Source organism: Dermochelys coriacea, chromosome 8 (assembly GCF_009764565.3).
Source record: "Dermochelys coriacea isolate rDerCor1 chromosome 8, rDerCor1.pri.v4, whole genome shotgun sequence".
Classification (NCBI taxonomy): Eukaryota; Metazoa; Chordata; order Testudines; family Dermochelyidae; genus Dermochelys; species Dermochelys coriacea.
Window position 1 is genome coordinate 15,745,318 of NC_050075.1, and position 24,113 is coordinate 15,769,430.

The 24,113-nt window shown below is 44.3% G+C and overlaps 1 protein-coding gene across 6 annotated transcripts in view; it reads right to left on the reverse strand.

Annotated features, from left to right (window-relative positions):
* The window catches only part of SEPTIN8 (septin 8), a 74,517-nt gene that overhangs the window by 35,150 nt on the left and 15,254 nt on the right, over nt 1-24,113 (reverse strand). For 3 of the 6 annotated variants that reach the window (XM_043520186.1, XM_043520189.1, XM_043520187.1), the window contains exons 2-3: nt 7,032-7,117; nt 5,843-5,957 (exon numbers count right to left, since the gene is read on the reverse strand). In XM_043520186.1, coding sequence (XP_043376121.1) covers nt 5,843-5,957; nt 7,032-7,064 — 148 coding nt within the window. In that variant the 5' untranslated portion in view covers nt 7,065-7,117. The remainder of the gene's footprint in view (nt 1-5,842; nt 5,958-7,031; nt 7,118-24,113) is intronic. The other 3 variants (XM_038412326.2, XM_038412327.2, XM_043520188.1) reach the window with 1 other exon arrangement.

The following is a 24,113-nucleotide window of genomic DNA, read 5'->3' on the forward strand; positions in this document are numbered from 1 at the left end:
CTTCCTGAGCATGCCTGTGGGAATGGAGAGTTTGTGAGTGCGCACAATCAACTAAGCGACCGTCTTGCCAAGTGCATGCATAACTCCCCGACCTACACGTGCATGCAGTGAGCATGTGCAAAGAAGGCACCCTGGAGCTCAGGTTTCTATGGGTATATCTACATTCAATGAAGGTGTAATTTCCAACTCAGGTAGATGTACATGTGCTAGCTTTCATCCAGCTAACATGCTAAAAACAGAAGCGTAGCTGTGGCAGGACAGGACAGCCACCCTGAGGACAACCCTGCCTGGGACTCTAGGTACTTATTTAGGCCACTATCCCCTCCTGCCTCAGCAACTACAGCTATATTTTTAGCACACTAGCTTGATCAAAGCTGGTGTGTGTACGTCTACCAGAGCTGAAATTTACACCTAAAGCTCAAGTGCAGACATACCCTAAGTATGGAAACCAGGCCTGTTAGTAAGTCCTAGAGACGGTTTCCGGTCATTTTACATTAGCAAATGCTGCTTGCTAAGTATTAAGAAATCTTCCTATGCAACCACTCTACAAAACCTCCACTCAAACCCAGGTCAACCCTAACAATGCCCAGAGGCCTTAAAACTGCTTGTTCCTCAACTATACTCTTAATCCTTTCATCCCCAATGTGCCTTTAATAAGGGTCAAAGGTTCGTAGGGCTCCCACTGCACAGAAACCCTTAGCCCCCTTCCCTTCACAGAAGTGGACCTGCTAAGTCAGCTTAACCTGCCAGCCAACACACCTGTTACTCTGTTGTGCATGGCTGGTCTATGGTTGCAGGTCTGCCCTGGGCCAGCCAGACTGCCTGTCAGACAGCTGCTCCACATGGCCCCTCTGCCTGCTCTGATCTCCTAGCAGCTGCTGCCCCCCGGCCAGCCATCTCGAGAGTGAAGATTAGAGGCACCGTGAGTTCTTCTTCAGGGTGTGAAGCGTTGGTGTGAGCACATGCTACCCACAAGCCACGCCCCTATAGTTCACAGACATGCTGGAAATGCCCCATTCTGATGCACAGGGTATCGGTACGTGCTGATCAGCAGGCAAATGCATGCAGCATTGAAACAAGGAAAAAGGGAAACACAGCTTGGCTGTTTTATTTTTTATTAAGGAACCAATGCAAATCCCATTCAAATGGCTTAAAACACTCCTTAGATCTGGTTGGGTATAAATAAATCTTCCAAAAATATTCCCAGGCTGCCCGTTACAGAGAGCAGGAAATGGTGTTGCATGGCGCGAGAGTGGCTGTGAGGCCACACATCAAGCAGAACCAGCCAAGGTGGAACCACAAGGAGATAAGCAAAAGAAAAGTTGCCTCAGGCACCCATCTGAAGCCACCCAGGCAAACTTCTGAACGAGAGATAAGCTGCTCAAAGGCAAAGAGGGGCTGGAATGTTTTGAAATATGAGTTAACAAAAGCCTCAGCTGGCTGGGGAGATCTGGTGATAGAATCCGGAGAGGGTGGAACGCCTAAGCTGTAGAGATGGTTTCCTCCTATAGATCTCTTGATGTACAGAGCTTAGTCATTTCTCCCTCCCCCAACATTGCATTGTTGCCCTTAGTCACAAGCTCCAATCCACATCAGCATGGTTTGTGGCAAAGGTAAAGCAAGACTAACAGGCATTTGTTTGGGGTTGGGGGTGGGGGCAGTTAAACCAATGTCACATATTTTGGTCTTGCAGGCCTCATACCAAGTGCCATATTGCTGTACTGTCTTGGCAGAGCATTGCCCAGGAGCAAGGCAGCAGGGATCCGTTTGTTTAGAATCATTCCCCTCTCCAAATGCATCATCTGTGCAGGAAGAGCTAGAAGAAATCTCTGCCAAGCTGAATCATTTAGACAAGCAGACGGATGGAATGTGAAGTCAAATGGGGATCCCAGAGACAGGCTCAGTGGGAAGAAGACTATAAAAGTAAGAAAATTAATAAAGGAAAGTTGAGGGGAAAATTTTCGTCTGTGATCCCCATATACCTACAGGCACCAAGAGACACCTAGAACGGATCAAGAGCCAGATTCTCTCCTGAAAATCTGCCTGACAAGCAGAGAAGGCTTTGAACTGATACCCTTTGTAAGTAAATGGGTTTGTGATGCTCTCCAGATTGGCCTACAAGAAGCCCCTATTTCTAAAGAACGAGAAGGCTATGGAATTCTGTTGGCCAACGGTGCAAAGAAAAACCAAACAAAACGGTGTGAAGTGGCTTTGCATTTTTGGCTTATTGACTGGGCACATGGACAGAACCTTTGGATCAGAGGGTCTCTCCCAGGCCAGCTTCCCCAGATGAATAATGATCATATGCACTGCCCACACACCAAGGCAAACTGTACAAGATATAATGAATAAACCATAGTGCTACATTTTCAGCATTGACGGGCCACCATTTTAACTTTACTAGGCATGTCCCTTTCTGGCCATCATCTTTTGGAACCGATAAAGAGAGTCTGAGGTGCACCAATCAGTTGAGCTGAACTGACATGGTTGTGTGACAATGGGATAACTGGCAAGCTGCTAGACTAGAGAGGTACCTAAGCCTGATACAAGGTTTTTATTTTAGGCATAGCAGGTTCTGAAACCCTTCTGCTCCCACCTTGGAGAACAAATACTGCGTGGAATATTTGTACTGTAGATAGAATGGTGGAGAGCCAAATATTGGATCCCCCAACAATGGCTAAGTGCCATCTGAAGGAGACAGAAACCAACTGATGATCCAAGCCCACCTGACAGGGAAGTCATTTGGAAAGCTCAGGGCAGACCTTATCCAAAGTCTGTCAGGAAGCACTGACTTTCTCCAAGTATTCTCTTGTCCAGGTTGGGTCAGGACTGGGAGGAAGAATTTGTAATGGTAGTCAACAGCTGTAACTGGGTTCTTCTCCCTTTGCCAGGGAACTATAGGAAATTGATGATCTCCCCAATGTTTCATAGATTTAAAGACCAGAAGGGACATTGAATCATCTAGTCTGACCTCTTCCCCCCTCAAAAAAATAAATGTGGCAATTACAAATGCATGGTCTTCTGCTGCTTACACACTGCTTTTGAAGAATGACATTACAAAACCCAGGGTAACATCCTTGCTTGACATTAAACTCTGGGTACAAGCAATACTGTTTACTTGGGTTTTAGATATGAAAAAAAAAAAAGTTGTAGATAGGGAGTTCCTAAAGGGGTCAGGATCAGAATAAAGGAAGTATTCCACTGCCCACTCTATGTAAAGCTGCATCTAGTCTGGGCAGGAAGAGATCTTGGAACACATTCCAGATACTGAAAATATCACTTCCCCTGCCTTGATCACTGGTCTAGAGCCAGTGCTGGGAAGAATTCTCTGCCCCCGAAAGCATTTCAACTGTTATTGCAGGTTGCAGTACTTTAAGCCTAAAACAAAAGCATGCCAAGCAAACAAACAAAAAATCATCTGCAAGCCAGCACCCCCAGGCATCACCGGAAAGGACTGGCTTCAAGCAGTCTGTGTGGCATCCGCTACTAAAATCATGCACAAATTGAAAGGGAAAAAGCAAAATGATAATGAGATTATTGTAAGGTCTGTTCTCTAGCAACTGGCCAGCATGCTTAGAAATAAATGTTTTATGCTGAAGGCAAACAGGAAATTCCATCTTTCTTTGGGGACAGAAATGGGTCCAATTCAAAACCCTGGATTCACCCACCCTCAAATTCTGGGAAAGTTCCAATCAGGACCCAGCTCAGCTATAAAGCATTACTATTTCTAGCTATAGTGATAGTGATTCTTAAGCCTGCTATCAGCCACTTCATTTCCCCATCCTCAAATCCATATGTCTAAGGCCCTACCAAATTCACGGTCCATTTTGGTCAATTTCATGGTCATAGGATTTTAAAAATCATAATTTTCATTATTTCAGATATTTAAATGTGAAATTTCCTGGTAGTGTAATTGTAGGGGTCCTGACTCAAAAAGGAGTTGTGGGGAATCACAAGGTTATTGTAGGGGGGGTTGTGGTACTGGTACCCTTAGTTCTGCACAGCTGCTGGGGGCGGCACTGCCTTCAGAGCTGGACAGCTGGAGAGCAGTGGCTGCTGGCCAGGAACCCAGCTCTGAAGGCAGAGCTGCCCCCAGCAGCAGTGCAGAAGTAAGGATGCAATGTTATGATATTGCCACTCTTACTTCTGCACTGCTGCCCTCAGAGCTGGGCCCTCCGTAAACAGCCGCCACTCTTGGGCTGCCCAGCTCTGAAGGCAGCAGCACAGAAGTGAGGGTGTCATGGTATGGTTTTGCCACCCTTACTTCTGTGCTGCTGCTGGTGGGGTACTGCCTTCAGAGCTGGGTGTCTGGCCACCAGCCACCCAGCTCTGAAGGCAACGCAGAAGTGAGGGTGGCAATAATCTTATGACCCCCAGCCCCCTTTTGGGTCAGGACCCCCAGTTTGAAAAATGCTGGTCTCCCCCATGAAATTTATATGCTATAGGGTAAAAGCACACAAAAGATTTCACAGTCCATGACATGTTTTTCATGGCTGTGAATTTGGTAGGACCCTACATATGTCCCACATCAGCTCAGGTAGAGAAGCTGATTCTGTTTGTCCTCCCATCACGATCTGGCTGAAGCTAAAACAACCTAGGGATTGCATAGGGATGGACAGGGAATTTTTTTTTCTTTTGAACATTTTTGAGAATTTGAAAGATCTTCCTGTCCCAAATTTGGTTGGAAAGTCAAAGTATCAAAAACTTTTGTGGACCAACAATCCAAAAAAATCCCCAAAAACAAAAAACCCAGTTTTGGCCAACTGAAAAATTGTGTTTTGATTTTTTAAAAATATTTCATTTCAATTTCAATCACTTTAAAAAAATCTAAATTAGCTTAAATTTCAAAACAAAAGGCTGTTTTGAATCGGAAAACTGGAATTTTTCATTTGAAAAAATGTTGACATTTTTGGAACTTTTGAAAAAAGTGTTTCAAGTTGAAAAATTCACCAAAACCTTTCCCACAAAAAGTTGCAGGTTAGATGAACTGGCATTTATTGACCAAAAAAGTTTAATAATAAATAAAATTATTATTAATAATAATAATAAACAAATACATAATAATAATCCCTTCCCAGCACTATATATGTGGAATATTTCAACAGAAAAAAACCCCTTCAACTATCTTTACAAAGAGGAACACTGTTTCCCTCATGAAACAATAAAATATGACATTATGTTAATGGCAGTCTGGACTTCTGAGTGTTATTGCAATGGTGCCACCTTGGCCAACACACTCGGGACTGAATTAGGGATCTCCAGAGCTGCTACAACTACAGGTGAAGAGGATGAGAGTCCATTACAGCCCAAGCTAGACAGCTTTAACTCTGGAGATCTATTCCGAGGGGAATCTGCAACACACACTCACAAGTGGTTTACACTATTCCCAGATCTACTGCAGACTCATTGTTAAACCTTCAGAAAGCCATTTAAGGACAAAACTTGCCAAAAGTGCCCACTAATTCTGAGTGCCTAGTGCCTGATAGGCCAGTGGCAGAACACCCACAATCCCAACTGGTAGTGAATACAGCTGAGGGTGCTCAGAGCTTATGAAAAGCAGACCAGAGGCATTCAAAGTTGGGCCTACAAAGTAAGCTAGCACTTGTGACAATTTAGGCCTATGTGGTTTGCTCCAGGTCACACAGCAAGTTTGTGACAGAGCAGGGAACTGAACAAACTTTGGCCTTAACTTTTCAGCATTTTCCATGTAAAACGCCAGTAATGGTACTTATCTGCCTTTGTGACGTGCTCCGACATCCATGAATCTGATGTGCTACTAGATTATTATTTATTGTATTACTATTACTAAGAATTTCCCTAGTTTATGGTAAACTCTGCTTACCCACACAGAGGATGTTGAAGCTGAATCCTTGTGTGACAGATTTGCTGACAAGCTGATCTGGGAGACTATCAAATCCAACGTGGCCCCCCAGGGAAAGATTCCGCTTCTCTTCATTCTGTTAAAGCAAACAGAGTCAATTTAGCGAGAGCGCATTAGAAGAGAGTCAATAGCACAAGGGCCAAGGAATAAAATCACAAGAAATGTTACCATTGTACTCGAGGCAGAGCGTGTTTCCGAGTCACTGAGGTAATCCTAGCACTACCCACACAGAGGTTTATTATGTTTTGATATCCACATTCCAGACATACTGGTAATTATAGCCAAGCATCAGTAGAAAAAATCTAATCTTAACAGGGAATTATCTTAAAGAGGCAGCACATTAAACTGCTGAACCACTCTGGAAGAAAAAGTCGGGGCAAGATTCAGCTGCGTCCAGCTTGTGGAGAATAAAGCAGGAAAAAACCATGTTCCCATGTTTTATTGATCACTTCCCTCCCCCTTTTATGTTCTGAGAGGTACCTGCACTGAATTATGTCAGAGCTAGTCTGGAGCTCCTTCAGAGCCCTTGATCTTTTTCCTTTGGCTTTGCCTTAAGCAGCTTTGTTCAATCACACTTCCAGGGGTACATGTTACAAGGAAAGGCAAATGAACCCTCTCACCTCACCATCTGTGACCACACCAGTTCCTCTTCTTCTTCAGCTGTTCTTGTCTCTCCCATCCTCCCCCCACGCACACACCTTGCAATCCCATCCGTCTCCTTCCTCCCCAAGTGGAAGAAGAAACTGGTCACTTTTACTGGAAGCTTGGTTTAGAAATAAATAAATGGGATCAACACAGGAGGAAATAACTCAGAGTAATAAAATGTCTCTCTTAATAAATCACAGACAGACAGAAAGGCATGAAGCCTTCAGTCTGCTCCAGTAGGGATGCACATTCTACTCCCAGGATTTTACTCTGCTGGGCCCGGGAGTCTGAGTAAATACACACAAGCAAGAAACTCATTAGCCCAGCAGAAGACACAGGCCAAACTCCTGATGGCATAACCAATCAGCTCCAGGCTTCAATAAACTAACATTTGCTTACACAGGGGCTGAAGTTGGCCCGGAGACTCTACAGGATTATTATCCTTCCTTGTAGCTTAAGCTTATTGGGACCAGAAATTGACAAACATGCTTGCAGTTCTATTCACCTTGCAAAGTTGACCTCTGCCTGGCAAAGGCATCCAATGGAATGCATAACCAGGACACAGAGAATTAGCACAGACACTGCCTGCCACTGCACAGAGAAAAGGGAAAACAAAAATTGGCTCAATTGAAAATCCAGAACCACTGTTACTAGTTACGAAAGTACATAAAAAGGCTGAGCTCAGCCCTAGAATAAGCAGACAAGTTATTGGGCTCAATACAGGAGTAAGGGGGTGCAATACTGTGCCCTGCGTTACACAGGAGGTCAGTCTAGAGCAGGGGTGGGCAAATCTTTTGGCCTGAGGGCCACATCAGGGTGTGAAACTGTATGGAGGGCCGGGTAGGGAAGGCTGTGCCTCCACAAACAGCCTGGCCCCACCCCTTATCCGCCCCCTCCACTTCCCGCCCTCGACTGCCCCTTTCAGAACCTCCAACCCATCCAACCCCCCTTGCTCCTTGTCCCCTGACCGCCCCCTCCCGGGACCCCATGCCCCAAACCGCCCCCCCGGACCCCACCCCCATTGAACCCGCCCTGCTCTCTGTCCCCTGACTGCCCCCCGTGACCCTTATCCACACCCCCACTCCCTGGACCCCATCCCCTATCCAACCCCCCCGTTCCCCGTCCTCTGACTGCCCCGACCCCATCCACACCCCCGCCCCCGACAGGCCCTCCCAGGACTCCCACACCTATCCAACTGTCCCCTGCTCCCTATCCCCTGACCGCCCCCCCGAACCTGCACCCCATCCAACCACCCCCTGCTCTCTGTCCCCTGACCAGCCCCCCCACCCGATCCAACTGTCCCCCGCTCCTTTACTGCCCCCGGGACCTCTTGCCCCTTATCCACCCCACCCCCCCTCTTACCATGCAGCTCAGAGCAGCAGGAGCTTGTAGCCACGCTGCCCACAAGGCGGCACCACTACAGGGGAGGGGGGACAGCAGGGGAGGGACCAGGGGCTAGCCTCCTCTGCCAGGAGTTCAAGGGCCAGGCAGGATGGGCCCACGGGCCATAGTTTGCCCACCTCTGGTCTAGATGATCTAATGGTGCCTTCTGGCCTTAAAATCTATGGGACATCGATTCGACTGGAATCAATGGACAAGGAAAATTGCATCCAGTATCCTTAGTTCAAATGATTCAGAACAGAACTGTTGCAAAGTGTTTGTAAATCTAAACATATATACAACATAATCAACTTTCACCTTCTCTCCACACAGCCAAATAATTAGCCAAAACTAACTGAGCAGACCACTGAATTTACACACTGGTTTTTCTTTTCATTTTCAAGTTGCATCTAAATGCAGTTAGACCTAATGGAGAAGCAAATGTCCAGAAATGGCATTTTAGGGTACTGCTTATTCAGTTTCATCCTAACATTTCCTTTGTGGAATTACACGTTTGCTGTTGTGACATATTAAAGGCAGCCATTTTTTTTTAATTACAAGCACAGGGCGGAAAAGATAAGTGTCTACTTATCTGATCAGGTTTTTCTGCTCCTGTTCCCATCCCCCATTACTCTGCCTTGATGTTCCAGTGTGTAACACAGCCAGACTACAGAAGCCATACACTTAGAATAAAGTTAATAAACTGTCATGTTTTAAAATATATTCCCATGGGGGAGGGGAAAGCTCTAAAAGCAGTAACTTGAAATTCATTCTCTCTGTGAGAGCAAGATTCCTAAACAAAAAATTAACTCGTTTAATTTCATCTCAAGTCAAAGTTGTCTTCAGTTCTGCCTTGGGAAGAATAAATAAATATTCTCTTTATTTAAAAAAGGACTTTTAATTACAAGAGGAACTTTTAAATAGCTGAGGCAGCTACCACATTTGAAATAAGACTGAACTTTCTTTTCTGTGGGTGTTGATCTGTTTTTGTTACTGTCTTTCAGATGAAAATTATCACAATGCTCTCCCTGGAGAAGAAAGACAATCTGAACATAATCTCTCCCTTAGAGAGAGATGGTGTCTGTTCAGGCTCAAATGTGGTCAAGTGCTTTGACACCAAAAGTATTTCCCATTGTTTATCAACTAATGTACCATGGGGGCCTTACTCAGGGCATGGTGACACTTGGGTAACGTACCATGGGGCCCCTTACCCAGCGCACAGCAACCCCTGGTAACATAACATGGGGCATCTTACTCAGAGCACACCAACCCGTGGTTAACAAGAGAGTGATAGAAGGCAGATATATTAGCCCCAGATTAAGCAGGTCCTTTCCCCCTGGGTAAGGTAACAGGGGACATTCCAGAACAATTAGGAACTTGCTGGAACCAATTAAGGCAGGCAGGCAGGCAAATTAGGACACCTGGAGCCAATTAAAAAGCTGCTAGAATCAATTAAGACAGGCAGGCTAATCAGGGCACCTGGTTTAAAAAGGACCTCACTTCAGTCAGTGAGAGGTGTGCAAGGAGCTGAGAGTGAGAGGATGTGCTGCTGGAGGCCTGAGGAGTACAAACACTATCTGGCATCAGGAGGAAAGTCCTGTGGTGAGGATAAAGAAGGTGTTGGGAGGAGGCCATGAGGAAGTAGGCCAGGCAGTTGTAGCTATCACACAGGTGTTACATGACAGCTGTGATCCACAGGGCCCTGGGCTGGAACCCAGAGTAAAGGGTGGGCCCGGGTCCCCCCCCCCATCCCCCAACTCCCTATTAGATACAGGAGGAGTGACCTGGACTGTGGGTCCCACCAAAGGGGAAGGTCTCTGGCCTGTCCCCTGACCCAGTAGGTGGATCATCAGAGACTGCAGGGATTGTTCTCCCTCCTTTTCCCCATGCTGGCCAGTGATGACATTAGCTGAGTGAATGGCAGGTTTGAGCCACTTGCAAAAGTAGCCATCTGAGGGCTGCCTTGAATCTCTGAGGTGAGCAAATCTGCCAATAAGCGCAGGACTCACCAAGGCAGAGGAGGAACTCTGTCATACCTCCCATCACATTTCGGCATGATTTGTAGTCTTGGTCCAAAGAAGGTCTAGTGGGTATACATCCCATACCCTGAGAACCCCCTGCCTGCCGATGCATTTCAGGCCTGAGCTGCCCGTTAAGGCCTGGTCTACACTATGGAGTTAGGTCGACATAAGGCAGCTTATGTCGACCTAACTCTGTAAGTGTCTACCCTACAACATCAGCCGAAGGGCAGTGGGTCTCCAGCTGTGAGCCCTGTGCAGGGGTGACAGCCAATTGGCGCTGTAAGTAACGCAGTGTCTACACAGATACTTCGTCACCCTAACTACATTAACCTAAGCGCTACGTCTGTCGTGGAGGTGGAGTTATTAGGTCGGTGTAGTAGGTGACTTAGATCAGCAGGAGCAACGTTGTAGGCAGACCCTTACAGAGTCTGCCTTACATCGACCTAACTCTGTAATGTTAGGTTTCAGAGTAGCAACCGTGTTAGTCTGTATTCGCAAAAAGAAAAGGAGGACGTGTGGCACCTTAGAGACTAACAAATGTATTTGAGCATAAGCTTTTGTGAGCTACAGCTCACTTCGTCGGATGCATTCACCTGAATGCATCCGACAAAGTGAGCTGTAGCTCACGGAAGCTTATGCTCAAATACATTTGTTAGTTTCTAAGGTGCCACAAGTCCTCCTTTTCTTTTTGCTAACTCTGTAATGTAGACCAAGCCCTAGACAGGCACCTCAAGCCTGAAATGCATTGGCAGGCAGGGGCCCCTGTTCCCATGCATGGGATGTATGGAGAGTCGGGAGCTTGCCCACCACCTGCCTGCACTGTGTTTGGCCAGTTGTTCTTGGTCTATTTTCATAAGCAAAAATTAATGCACAAAATTTTTCAAGAAAAATTACACATTTCCTCTCCCCTGTCCCCTTTCTGTGCCTTCCTCAAATTGCTGTTTATGTTTTGTCCAAGTGTTTTCTCTTTTCCTCTTGCTTCTTACAAGGAACACACTGTGACAGGGACTAGCAAAAGCACCATCTGGACATGTAAAGAACTCCTTGAGGCTTCCTCCCACATTCACTCCAGCCTCTCAAGGCTGGCTTCCCTTTCCCCCACCCACAGCACTCAGAGAGAATCCTCCCCCGACTTGATCACACAGGTTAAGATATTATCAGGTAAAGTCATTCTGATGCAGAGACAATGCGCAGGAAAGCATATTGCTTCCCACAGAAAATGGACTGTTATGGTTGTGCATGGAGGGGGGGGGGGGTCAATCAAGCCTAATCAAAAACATACACCAGAATTTTAAGATGCTTTCCATAATCACCAGTGTCTGAAAAGGAAATAAACAAGGCTGCCTGAGAGCTATGATTAGAATAAGAATGCCCCCAAAAGACTTGAGAGAGGTTCCTAGGCAACAGCCAGCATCACTATTACTGATTTTAAAGCAGGCTCTAGCAAGGCCAAGCTAAATCAAAAACTAAAACATGCTGAGGAAAGGGAAGGAGAAAAGCCAAATCCCCAACAGCCTTTCTTTTGCTTCTCTTTGCAATGTTTAGTTGCAGGGCAGTAGTTGTCAAGAAAGGAGCTGCATTGCACATACCCTGTTAAAACTCTAAACTGGTGGTGACGTTAAAAATTCAGTGAATTGCAAAAATGTGTCCAGTATTCTTGTGATGTTGTTGTTTTTCTCTTTTTATTTTTTTCAGTGGTGACATAATCTAATCCAAATCCAAGATCCTGTTGCCACTGAAGGCAAAGCAGAAGTCAGCTGAACTAATGTGAGGAAAAAGAAAAGGAGTATTTGTGGCACCTTAGAGACTAACAAATTTATTAGAGCATAAGCTTTCGTGAGCTACAGCTCACTTCATCGGATGCATTGATGAAAGTGAGCTGTAGCTCACGAAAGCTTATGCTCTAATAAATTTGTTAGTCTCTAAGGTGCCACAAGTACTCCTTTTCTTTTTGCGAATACAGACTAACACGGCTGCTACTCTGAAACCTGTAATGTGAGGAAAGAAAACTACCATTGCATTGCTGTTACAGACTAACACGGCTACTATCTGAAACATTGCATTGCTGTTATCCTACCACTGCTGCAGCTATCTAGGAGGCATTACCAGTATGGCAAGGGCAGTTGATTTGTTCCATTTCTATGGCAAGCCTCCAGTGGCTTTGACGGGAAAGGTAGCTCAACCACCAATTAAAAAAAATAATCACACTTCAGTTGAAGTGTGTGTGTGTGTGTGTGTGTGTGTGTGTGTGTGTGTGAGAAAGAGAGAGAGAGAGGTACCAACAAAAATTAATATAAAGGACAGAGAAAAAGGAATATTTTTCTTTATTTTTTCCAGTTCGCTGACTTTGTGCTCTTCACAACTCTTTGTGTAGAATCAGTTTCCCTGTATAGTCCATTTCTCTTGTTGTTTGGATAGATCTTTCATATAAACAACAAAGGAGCGGAAGACATTTTTAAAAAAAAATATAGAAACTGATTATCAAAGTACCATGACTAGTGCAGGGCTGGTGGAGTACCTGAAACTATTTGTATCTTTTTTTAAGATGGCTAGATTTCAAATGTATAGTCTTCAAGTGCTTTCACCACACTACCAAGTTATCTCAGTGACACATTATTGCAGTTCTAACATTTAATAAAGGTGGGTACCATCAGCTTGAAAGTGACACAGATGATCAAACAGTACCCAAAGGTGTCTAGGTGCTTCACAGAAGAAATACACAACTCCTACCCCAAAGAGTTTACAGTCTAAATTGTAGTTGTGACAACTAATAGAGGTGACAAAGAGAAAGGAGGCAACAAAGCCAAAAAGACTAATAAAAATGTTTCCTTGGCCATGTTTAAATCCAGTGGAAACCATATTTTATTTGATCCCCTGCCAAATCTGGGACCCAGACAATGCAAAATTTAGCTAATGCAAAAGAGTCAGGACATGAAACTGACTAACCTGTTTTCACTGCAATGGAAAATGGAAATAGACAGTATAAAAGAGTAAAGTTAGATATTTAAACTGTAATAGCTACGGTGTACCCCTCAAGGAAGGAAATCAGGCCCTGATCCTGCAGCTCTTACTCAAATCATTAGTCCCATTTGACTAGTCCACAGTTGCTGCATCTTCTGTAATGCTTCTGTTCTTTGGTACCAACAACAGCTAAGTAGAATTACTACTTTAATTTACAAATATACGCAAGAGGCTGTGCAGGGAGAGATCTAGATAAGCTTCCCCACTTCTGACAAGCCAGGCCTTCCAGGGGCTATGGAGATCCTTCCTCCAGTTTATTCACATCCCAATCAGCTTGCAGTGGGTCTGTGAATAATTCTGAGGCTTTAGCCTGTTCCTCTTAGATGAGAAAAAATACTTTTTTGTAAACTTTGCAACATGGTAATTATTAACTTAGTATAGCTCTGTGATACACAGATTCCCACAATGAAAGACCTTGCAGTGTTAAATAACATCCTCCCAGACACTCAGTGCCCCAATGACAGTCTGCCATCAGGATTTTACTCAGAGCCTTCCAACGTGCTCTTTGAAGATTTTCTATGCGTTGTTTTTGTTAGTCTCTAAGGTGCCACAAGGACTCCTCATTGTCTACGCCCTGAGATATTCTTTGGAGTTTTAACAGGGACAATAAGGGCATATTTGTATTAAGAGTCTATGATTTGATGGGGAACGAAAGCATTATCAGAAGATTGGGATCAAATTAATTAACAGCTCCAAAGTCCTTTAAATATTTTAACTAAGCTAATCATACCAGAGAATCCTTGAGTGAGCTGTACAGCATACCATTTAAACTGCACAAACGGGCAGCATTAGTTTCATGATGCTATGGCTGAGGATGCCAGAGGAAACTCCATGACACCAACCATTGCCCAGAAGGAAATGGATTTCTTCCTATAGTTTGATTGTTTGGTCATCAGGACAGGGACCCCATAGGTGAAGTACTGAGCAAACTTTTGGCAGTATAAATAAAACCATTAATAACAATAAATTTGCAAAACACTAGGGATAACTGATCAAGACAGGCCAAGAAACATACCATTTCAAACCAGTATCCACTCACTTAGCCATCTGAGCAGTTATATGCCTCACATACACACTGTGGGTGAGGGAATACCTTTTATTGGACCAACTTCTGTTGCTGAGAGACACATGCTTTTGAGCTCCCCAGAGCTCTTCTTCAGGTCTGGTCATATACAAACTGACATTCACACCTTTGCCTTGATTATAACACATCCTACCGCAGCAGCTAGAAGATCGCACCTACTGACTTTTGAAGGCTACAAAAAGGGACCCAGGGAAGGAGGAGGAATAGAGTCACATTTTCAACCTACTACTTTAGGTGCATCCACGCCCCCACCAACAAGACATCAAAGCCTTAATCCAATGGATTCAAACAGTCTTTGAGGGCTTGTCTACACCACACAGCTTTTAGCGACAAGGCTGTGTCAAAAGTCAGCATGTGTAAACGCTCTTTGTCAGTACTTTGTCGGCACTTTTGCCAACAGAATGCTTCCAGCTCCACAAGCAGCGTTAGCTTTGTAGGCAGTAGAGCACTCCTGCCGACAAAGCCGCATTCACACTGCCACTTGCATCAGCAAAACTTTTGTCTTTTGTACGGGGGCTTTTTTAAGTACCGGTGAAAGACACAAGTTTTGTCGACAACTTTGCAGTGTAGACATACCCTAAAAGAGCTAAGATTTCATTAAGGATAGAGTGGAATAGGTGATAAGTATTTTACTACAAAATAAGACTGTACACTTAAGTAAATACAGTTGGGTGTGGAGAGGTGTAGTGTATCATAATTCAGCAGTATCCCCTTAAATAGTTTACAAGCCGTCTACTGGTCCCCATTGTCTTCTATGACAGGTTTCAGAGTAGCAGCCCTGTTAGTCTGTATTTGCAAAAAGAAAAGGCATACTTGTGGCACCTTAGAGACTAACAAATTTATTTGAGCATAAGCTTTTGTGAGCTACATGACTCAGAAGCCACCAGAGAGGCAGGGTGCATGTGTAGCCAGGCCTTAAACACTGTATATAGTCAGCAGACACAGCTATTTGGACCCCATTTTGCCTTTGTGGTTCCTTCCTGTTATGTCTGTGATGTAGTTTGCTCTTTATACCCAGGAGGAACAGTAGGGAGGGATACCTTCTTTGTCCCAACCAGGGTCAAACCACTGACGACAGAAAGCAGGTGTTGCTATAAGGCAGTAGCTCCTCACATTTTCCTGTCACAGCCTCTTCCTCCTCATGTCCTGGATGCCCGTTTCCTTGGACAGCTGTCACCATCTCTCCTTTTGCCCGCCACCCAACCATTCCTCTCTTTTTCCCCTGATATATTTTTGCATTCTCCCTCCTCTTTCTCCTGCTCACCTGAAATCTCCCTGCTTCTCAGGAGGAGCGAGGCATCTATCAGCAACTTTCACAGACTGAGACGCATGCGCTCTTGCGCTGAGAGGAGTATCATGGAAGCAAAGCAAATGCAAGATTGGGCTGATGTGCAGCTACCTGAGTCTGCACTGCTGTACAGGTGAGCTGCATGCATGTGGCCAGGTGCATTGAGGGGCCTATAGAGGAGCAGGGAGCGTGGGAAGATGGCCTTCAAGGAACAACCTGGGCAGGACTATTTTCAAGGCCTGTAAGGTCAAATTCTGTGGGTGTTGATTTCCACTACGATCTTAGGAGCTGAGAGCCTTCAACACCTCGTAGGATGTAGCCTCTGCTCTCTACAGTCACCAGCTGGCCAGAAACCATATCATTAATGGAAGGTGAACGTTTTGTCCTTCTTTGTCAAAATAGAAAGTGCCCCAGGAGAGGCTGCAGCAGAGAAAGGTCAGAGGGACCAAACCAGGAAGCTTTTGAATGAAGGGATGGGCATCAGTCATTCTACATACTAACAAGCCTCAGCTAGCAGGAAAAGGTAATAAAGGAACAGAGAGAAAAAAATAGCAGCAGCCAGTTTGGTTGTGGCTTTTTAATGAAGTTAGATGTAGTTTTCCTGCTTCTGAACTCTTCCTGTTTTCATCCCCAAATGAGCATCAGATTTAAACTACATCATCCCATTTTTCAGCCCCTACTCCCAAAAGACTCTTTTCACTGCAACATGTTCACTTTATAAGGAACGCCACCATCAAACCAATTCTGCTGTCTCTCGTGTGTACCATTTCCCCAGCAGGCCACCTGCGAAGAAAGGAGTCGTGCTGTCTTATGCCTGCCGTGGATCTGATCCCTGTGTGTTCTCAGAAATGCAGTGTGTGCAGGGAAGTACTCAGAAGGCATCAGCAGCAGAGACTCACCTGAAATAGTCCTCCTGCTTGACTTGACCTAAAAATCTGGTTTTTGCCAACTGCCGGTTTTAATCTTAACCTCATTTTCATGAGAAAGGCTGTTTGACAACCGACACTGGTGTTTTTAACAGGCAACAGCCCTGATATTTTTTAATGATTTTGTTTTCTTCTTAACGCGGCAGCTCAAAGCAAATAATAAGCAGGTGCCACATTCCCAATTTATTTCGTTAAGTCTGATGCCCAATATGTTCTTTAAAATCTTAGACTCGACTCTGGCCAACACTTAAGCACACGGGCAACTTGCAAGTAAAGTTTTGAGGATCAAGACCTCATATTTAAATCCTGCAGCTGTTACTAGGGCAAAACACCACAGGAGTGAGAACTGTTGGGCTTGGACCCTAAGGGATTATATAAACGTGGCACTTTCTTGTTTCTAAATTCCCGCCCCTCTCCCCGTTCTATGGCAAACTAAAGCATGTGAAACAAAGATAAAAGCGGGCAGTTTTCCCAGGCAAAGCAGTAAAGGCATAGCAAAAAAAAAAAAAAAAAGTTCTTTTTCACAATAAATAAAAATGGCTTTATTTTAAGAAATAAAAATTCACAAATTGTAAATTTAATAGATAAAGGGTTCACCTCCAATGAGCCCAGCCCTTGAGAACACTCCCTGCAGTGTCGTCATGGCTTGGAAGAATAAAAATCAGAACAAAATCGCTGTCCGCCTTCACTCCAGCCAAGGTGTCTAATTAGAACTAGGGTTGTCCATTTTGGTTGGCCGTATTCCTGGAGATTTAATCCCATGATATAATCTTTAATTAAAGATTAATCTTTAATTCCTGAAGACTCCAGGCCAATCCTGGAGGGCTGGCAACCCTAATTAGAACACGGTTGAGGTTGCAGCATTCCAAGAGCTAATCCGATAATTGGAAGAACGAATGGTTAGACTGGAACGGAGTCCTCTAGTTTCAATGCCAGGAAACTGTGAAAAGTTTCACTGACAGCCATGTTTAAGAGTAGCAGCCGTGTTAGTCTGTATTCGCAAAAAGAAAAGGAGTACTTGTGGCACCTTAGAGACTAACAAATTTATTTGAGCATAAACTTTCGTGAGCTACAGCTCACTTCATCGGATGCATTTGGTGGAAAATACAGAGGGGAGACTGATATACACACACAGAGAACATGAAACAATAGGTTTTATCATATACACTGTAAGGAGAGTGATCACTTAAGATAAGCCATCACCAGCAGCAGGGGGGGGGGAAAGGAGGAAAACCTTTCATGGTGACAAGCAAGGCAAGCTATTTCCAGCAGTTAACAAGAATATCTGAGGAACAGTGGGGGGTGGGGTGGGGAGGAGAAATATCATGGGGAAATAGTTTTACTTTGTGTAATGACTCATCCATTCCCAGTCTCTATTCAAGCCTAAGTTAATTGTATCCAGTTTGCAAATTAATTCCAATTCAGCAGTCTCTCATTGGAGTCTGTTTTTGAAGTTTTTTTGTTGAAGAATTGCCACCCTCAGGTCTGTAATCGAGTGACCGGAGAGATTGAAGTGTTCTCCAACTGGTTTTTGAATGTTATAATTCTTGACGTCTGATTTGTGTCCATTTATTCTTTTACGTAGAGACTGTCCAGTTTGACCAATGTACATGGCAGAGGGGCATTGCTGGCACATGATGGCATATATCACATTGGTAGATGCGCAGGTGAACGAGCCTCTGATAGTGTGGCTGATGTGATTAGGCCCTATGATGGTGCCCCCTGAATAGATATGTGGACACAGTTGGCAACGGGCTTTGTTGCAAGGACAGGTTCCTGGGTTAGTGGTTCTGTTGTGTGATGTGTGGTTGCTGGTGAGTATTTGCTTCAGATTGGGGGGCTGTCTGTAAGCAAGGACTGGCCTGTCTCCCAAGATCTGTGAGAGTGATGGGTCGTCCTTCAGGATAGGTTGTAGATCCTTGATGATGCATTAGAGAGGTTTTAGTTGGGGGCTGAAGGTGATGGCTAGTGGCGTTCTGTTCTTTTCTTTGTTGGGCCTGTCCTGTAGTAGGTGACTTCTGGGTACTCTTCTGGCTCTGTCAATCTGTTTCTTCACTTCAGCAGGTGGGTATTGTAATTGTAGGAATGCATGATAGAGATCTTGTAGGTGTTTGTCTCTGTCTGAGGGGTTGGAGCAAATGCGGTTATATCGTAGAGCTTGGCTGTAGTCAATGGATCGTGTGGTATGATCTGGATGAAAGCTAGAGGCATGTAGGTAGGAATAGCGGTCAGTAGGTTTCCGATATAGGGTGGTGTTTATGTGACCATCGCTTACTAGCACTGTAGTGTCCAGGAAGTGGATCTCTTGTGTGGACTGGTCCAGGCTGAGGTTGATGGTGGGATGGAAATTGTTGAAATCATGGTGGAATTCCTCAAGGGCTTCTTTTCCATGGGTCCAGATGATGAGGACGTCATCAATGTAGTGAAAGTGCTTGCATCTCTGAGCCTTTCTGTTTACTGCTTTCTTCAATAAAACAATGGAAGCCAACCCCACACAGTCACTGCATGGTGTGTCGCACCGAAGGGCTTCTCCAGCTTGGAAACTCTCATTGACAGAATATGTTTTCATTTACAGAGCACCCAGGGTTCTAGGGAAGTAGTTAAGAGTTACATGTGCATAGTGCAGAATTTGGCCCTTAGAGCAGGAAGCAGCCCAAGAACAATAGCCTGGATTCAAACACCATCACACCAGGAGCTGAATTTTGTAGCTTGGGTAAGCTATAAAATTGGCATTGTTAGCCCAGCACCCATCAGTACACCATAACATCAAATTTATTATGAGGTTTGTTCTTTTATATTACAGTAGTACCCGGGGGGGGGGGGGGGAGGGCAGAACAGATGGAGCAAAGAGTTTACAGTCTAACCAAACTACAGTGTGAACAGGATACAAGGAGAAACTAATGTTAAGGAGACAGATTGCAGTTCTTAGCCCTCAGTTATTCAAAAAAGTGAGATGGAAAAAAAGGAGGGAAGTTATATTTTTAAATACAAAATATCCCTTAGGTGCCATTTCTGGGCCCAAACCTGTACCCTCAGCACAATTGGTCCTTGCTGGGAATGGAGGATGCTCAGCAGATGGCAGGATCGGGCCTCTTATTAATCACAAAGCAAATGACTTTACCTTCTCATTCTCTGCTCCCTGACACAATGGTACATGCATCAAACACTCTGATTAATGCAAAAGTCAATGGCATTGATTAAGATGCTATCCACTTGTCTCCCGAATGAAAAATGAATGACACAGGGAAATTACTCATTCCTGCTGCAGCTCTGCAGTAATTCAGGCTCCTCCAAAAGAATCTTAATTATGACTAAGTGTGGGGGTGGGGAGGAAGATTACGCAGAATAACTTGGCTAACCTTTTGACAGGTAAGTGGGCAGGGTGAGGCAATCTCAGAGGCTTACTCATTCTGTAACACCTTACCTTTGTCTGTCTGCCCTTCCAACCACCCACAATGCATATCTTGACCACACAGCTCCCTGCTGGTTTGGATGTCAGACCTGTGCAAGAGCAAGAGATCATGTTGCCCTCTAATGGCTGCAGCCTACACAGGATACAAACCCTAATATAACTACAACAATACTAAAATATATGGAAGGCATGATCCTGGGAGGCACTGAGAGCCCACAACCAGATCAGACCATCCGTCACATAGGGTCCTTTCCTCTGACGATCTCCAGGTACTTTACAGAGACAGAGATGTTAATATCCTCACTTTACAGATGGGGAAACTGAGGCACAAGTCAGTTAAGTAACTTGTCTAAGGTTGCACAGGGAGTCAGTGTCAGAAATAAAACACAGGTCTCCTGACACCAGCCCCTGACTCTAAACTTTGGCTTTCAAAGTTAATGCTAGTTTCTATATCAATAATATGCCAGATGATTTTCTTTCAAGTTTCCACCCTTCTGATCCTACATCTTTTCCTTTCATAAATCCTTTTGTATGTTATTAAATAGACCACCCACCACCTGACACTTTTCAGGGGCTGAGCAGCAGGTACCAATTCCGACTTTCACGGAGTAAAGCTTCTTTATCTTGGCCTGGCAGATTAGGAGAAGTAATGGTGAAGCCACTGTCTGACCTTTCAGGAGCACTTTTATGATACTGGCAATGCTCAGACTAAAATTCATAACAGACCCAAGATTTTTTTTACAGATTAAAACATTACCTTCCCTGAACCCATGTGCTGAGCACTATTAAAACAGTATATTACCGCTCTGTCAAGCAAGTTTGACAATATGTAAAAACGCTAGTTAGAAAATAATAGCATCAAAGAGGTAGTAAAATCACAGCTCAGGATAGGTTAATGATGGCTAAGAGGTGCTGAGGCAGACAGCACAGCAAGTATCTATGTAGGGTTTAGGTAACCTATTCATAATCTTATGGAGGCAGTTGATAATCATAGTACTGTTAGTTGTGGCCTGATCAGCACAGTTCTCAGCATTAAAATTCACCATATGATGAGAGATTGATGGTACAAAGCTAGACAGAAGAGACGAGACTCCCTGACCTTTGTGATACTAAAAAGCTGTTATGTCTAATAGCCATGCAGGTGATACTGAGTATCAACTGGGCCCCAATTCAGCAAAGCACTTAAGCATCCACTTAAGAGTCACTGAAGTCAGTTAAGTGTTTTGTTGAATCAGGGCCTGGTATTTCAAAGCAAAGGCAAAAGTCCAATGGATCAATAAGAGCATTTAAACGTGGGATTTGTATTCATTATTTGTATTATGATTACAGTCTGCTGCATTTGAGCGTCTCTCTTTTGCCTCAGCACAGAGTTCGCTGGTTTATTACGTGGCTAGCAGGGAGGAAAGCATGTCTTTGTATCTGCTATTCTGTGCTGAAGGATCAGTGACATTCTCCGACCAGGGGAGGTGCTAGCATACAAATGGGCCCCCAGAGTTTTATAAATTGTGCTGTCTTTCCCTGAACAGATCTAATTGACATGATGGTAAAATATGTCAGTTGACGTGTATTCTAGAGTTCCTATGGAGTCACAAAGACCTCAGCCAAGGCAAGGCATCATCGGCTCATCATCAGGTTCATTCTGGAAGCCCTCATTAACAGAACTACTCATGTAAGCAGTATCCCCAACCACAAAGGTTTGAAAATCGGGTACCAGGCCCTAAAATCAGGACATTGGCTAAAATAACAAGGTTCTGACAATAATAAATTTTGGTTTCCTTGCTTGGATTTGTCTACTGACTTTTGAACCTGAACGGGTCACATTTTCAAGCTTTTTTCTGAACCATGAAGGTTAGAAGCTTATTTTTCATTCATATAAAAATAGAGATTCTCACCTTATCATCTGACTCCAGAAGCTGGAGATTTATGAAACACCACCAAATATCATGGGACATGATAAAATCACCAGAGCTGGTACACTGCAGAAAGACTCTACCAGGTTTAACACACAGTTTCCTAACAGGGACTTTTCTTTTTTTCTTCTTCCTTCTTTTTTTATTTTTTTTTGGGGGGGGGTCCAAACAGGCCAGAAACCATGTTCTTAAACAGCTGGCCCACAACAATGTTTAAACATGATTATTTGTGCAATGTGGCTGTGGCTATGAAAGAGCTGCTCAACACGAGGCATACCGCTCAAGTGCGCCTCATTTGACAGAATGTCACGCATTTCACTCCCAAATTGCCCAAGGCCCACACAAATTGAGTGCCCCCCTCACTTTCATTATGGAAAATTATTGACATCAGAAATGAATGATCATAACACAGAAGCCATGGAGAGAGCCTGTTACATGAAAGGAATGGATCTGGCTGTATTTTAAGCTTCCTGCATTAATAATTTATTGGTGCCGCTTCTTTTTGGCCTCTCTCACAAATGGCCTTGGCAAAGCGAGAGGTCTGAAACCGGCATATACCATCCACTTCTGGATGAGAGGATGTAAACTCTGCCTCCTTCTGCTCACCCTGACGGTGTCCCTCTGCCCTCGCAAGGCCCCCCGACTGCAACAAGGGCTCTCTTGTCCAGTCAAGAGAGACAAGGGAATGGTGCCATGGAGGTACTGATCCCCCCTCCCTTCCACAGAGAGGGGTTCAGAACCACACATGGAGAAACTCAGGGAGGGCAGGGGGTGATCTGGCCCTATATTAACAGCTGGATCCTCTAGGCATCTCTGTGAGACCTCTTCCTTACCAATTCAGTGTTGCTATTAACCTGGTGATATTACTACCCTGCATCAAAATTCTCAGCACAGTACAGCGTATTTGCATTCCCTTCTCAACTGAGGCCCACAAGCACACTCCAAAATAAGCACTGCAGATTTCACATTTGAGTTTTGACAACACAGTCATAGTATTTCTTCGTACAAAGGAGACCATGTTAGTCACTTGATTCCTGTTGCATAGAACTCATGACAACAAAGCCGTCAGCGAAGCTCCGAGCCTGCACTGCACTCTCCAGAATTAAAGATCACACACAGGAAAAACAATCCCTATCCACCCTTCCATTTTAACCCTTTTCTTAAGAATGGCAAGAATTTTCACAGAACACTCACGCCATTATTCAATATCTCCCCCAGCTTCAAGATGTCCATACTTGGCACCAAATGTCATTAAAGAAACCAAACACAGAACAACAAAATCTATATTAAATAAAATTAAACACGGTGACTTAAAATTACAGAGGCAAGAAAAGTCAGAGTTTGGATCCTCCTTTGGATCCATAAAGTGACACTAGCAAAAGATGAAAACAAACTGCATCTACCCTGAAAGTTTGTGGGCTGATTTTCAGAGGTTCACAGCAACCCCAGAACCCATAGAGGTCATTGGGAGCTGCAGGTGCTCAACGTCTTTGCAAATCAGTCCATTGTTGTTTATTTTTCACACTGCCCTTCCTATAGATTCATAGATTCATAGATACTAAGGTCAGAAGAGAACATTCTGATCATCTAGTCTGACCTCCTGCACAACGCAGGCCACAGAATCTCACCCACCCACTCCTACGAAAAACCTCACCTATGTCTGAGCTATTGAAGTCCTCAAATCGTGGTTTAAAGACTTCAAGGAGCAGAGACCCTCAGGTGACCCTGCCCCATGCTACAGAGGAAGGCGAAAAACCTCCAGGGCCTCTCCAATCTGCCCTGGCGGAAAATTCCTTCCCGACCCCAAATATGGCAATCAGCTAAACCCTGAGCATATGGGCAAGATTCACCAGCCACATACTACAGAAAATTCTTTCCTGGGTAACTCAGATCCCATCCATCTAATATCCCATCTCAGGGGATTAGACCTATTTACCCTGAATATTTAAAAATCAATTAATTACCAAAATCACATTATCACATCATACCATCTCCTCCATAAACTTATCGAGTAGAATCTTAAAGCCAGATAGATCTTTTGCCCCCGCTGCTTCCCTTGGAAGGCTATTCCAAAACTTCATTCCTCTGATGGTTAGAAACCTTCGTCTGATTTCAAGTCTAAACTTCCTGGTGGCCAGTTTATACCCATTTGTTCTTGTGTCCACATTGGTGCTGAGCTGAAATAATTCCTCTCCCTCTCCTGTATTTATCCCTCTGATATATTTATAGAGAGCAATCATATCTCCCCACAACCTTCTTTTAGTTAGGCTAAACAAGCCAAGCTCCTTAAGTCTCCTTTCATAAGACAAGTTTTCCATTCCTCGCATCATCCTAGTAGCCCTTCTCTGTACCTGCTCCAGTTTGAATTCATCCTTTTTAAACATGGGAGACCAGAACTGCACACAGTATTCTAGGTGAGGTCTCACCAGTGCCTTATACAATGGTACTAAAACCTCCTTATCCCTACTGGAAATGCCTCTCCTGATGCATCCAAAACCGCATTAGCTTTTTTCACAGCCATATCACATTGGCAGCTCATAGTCAT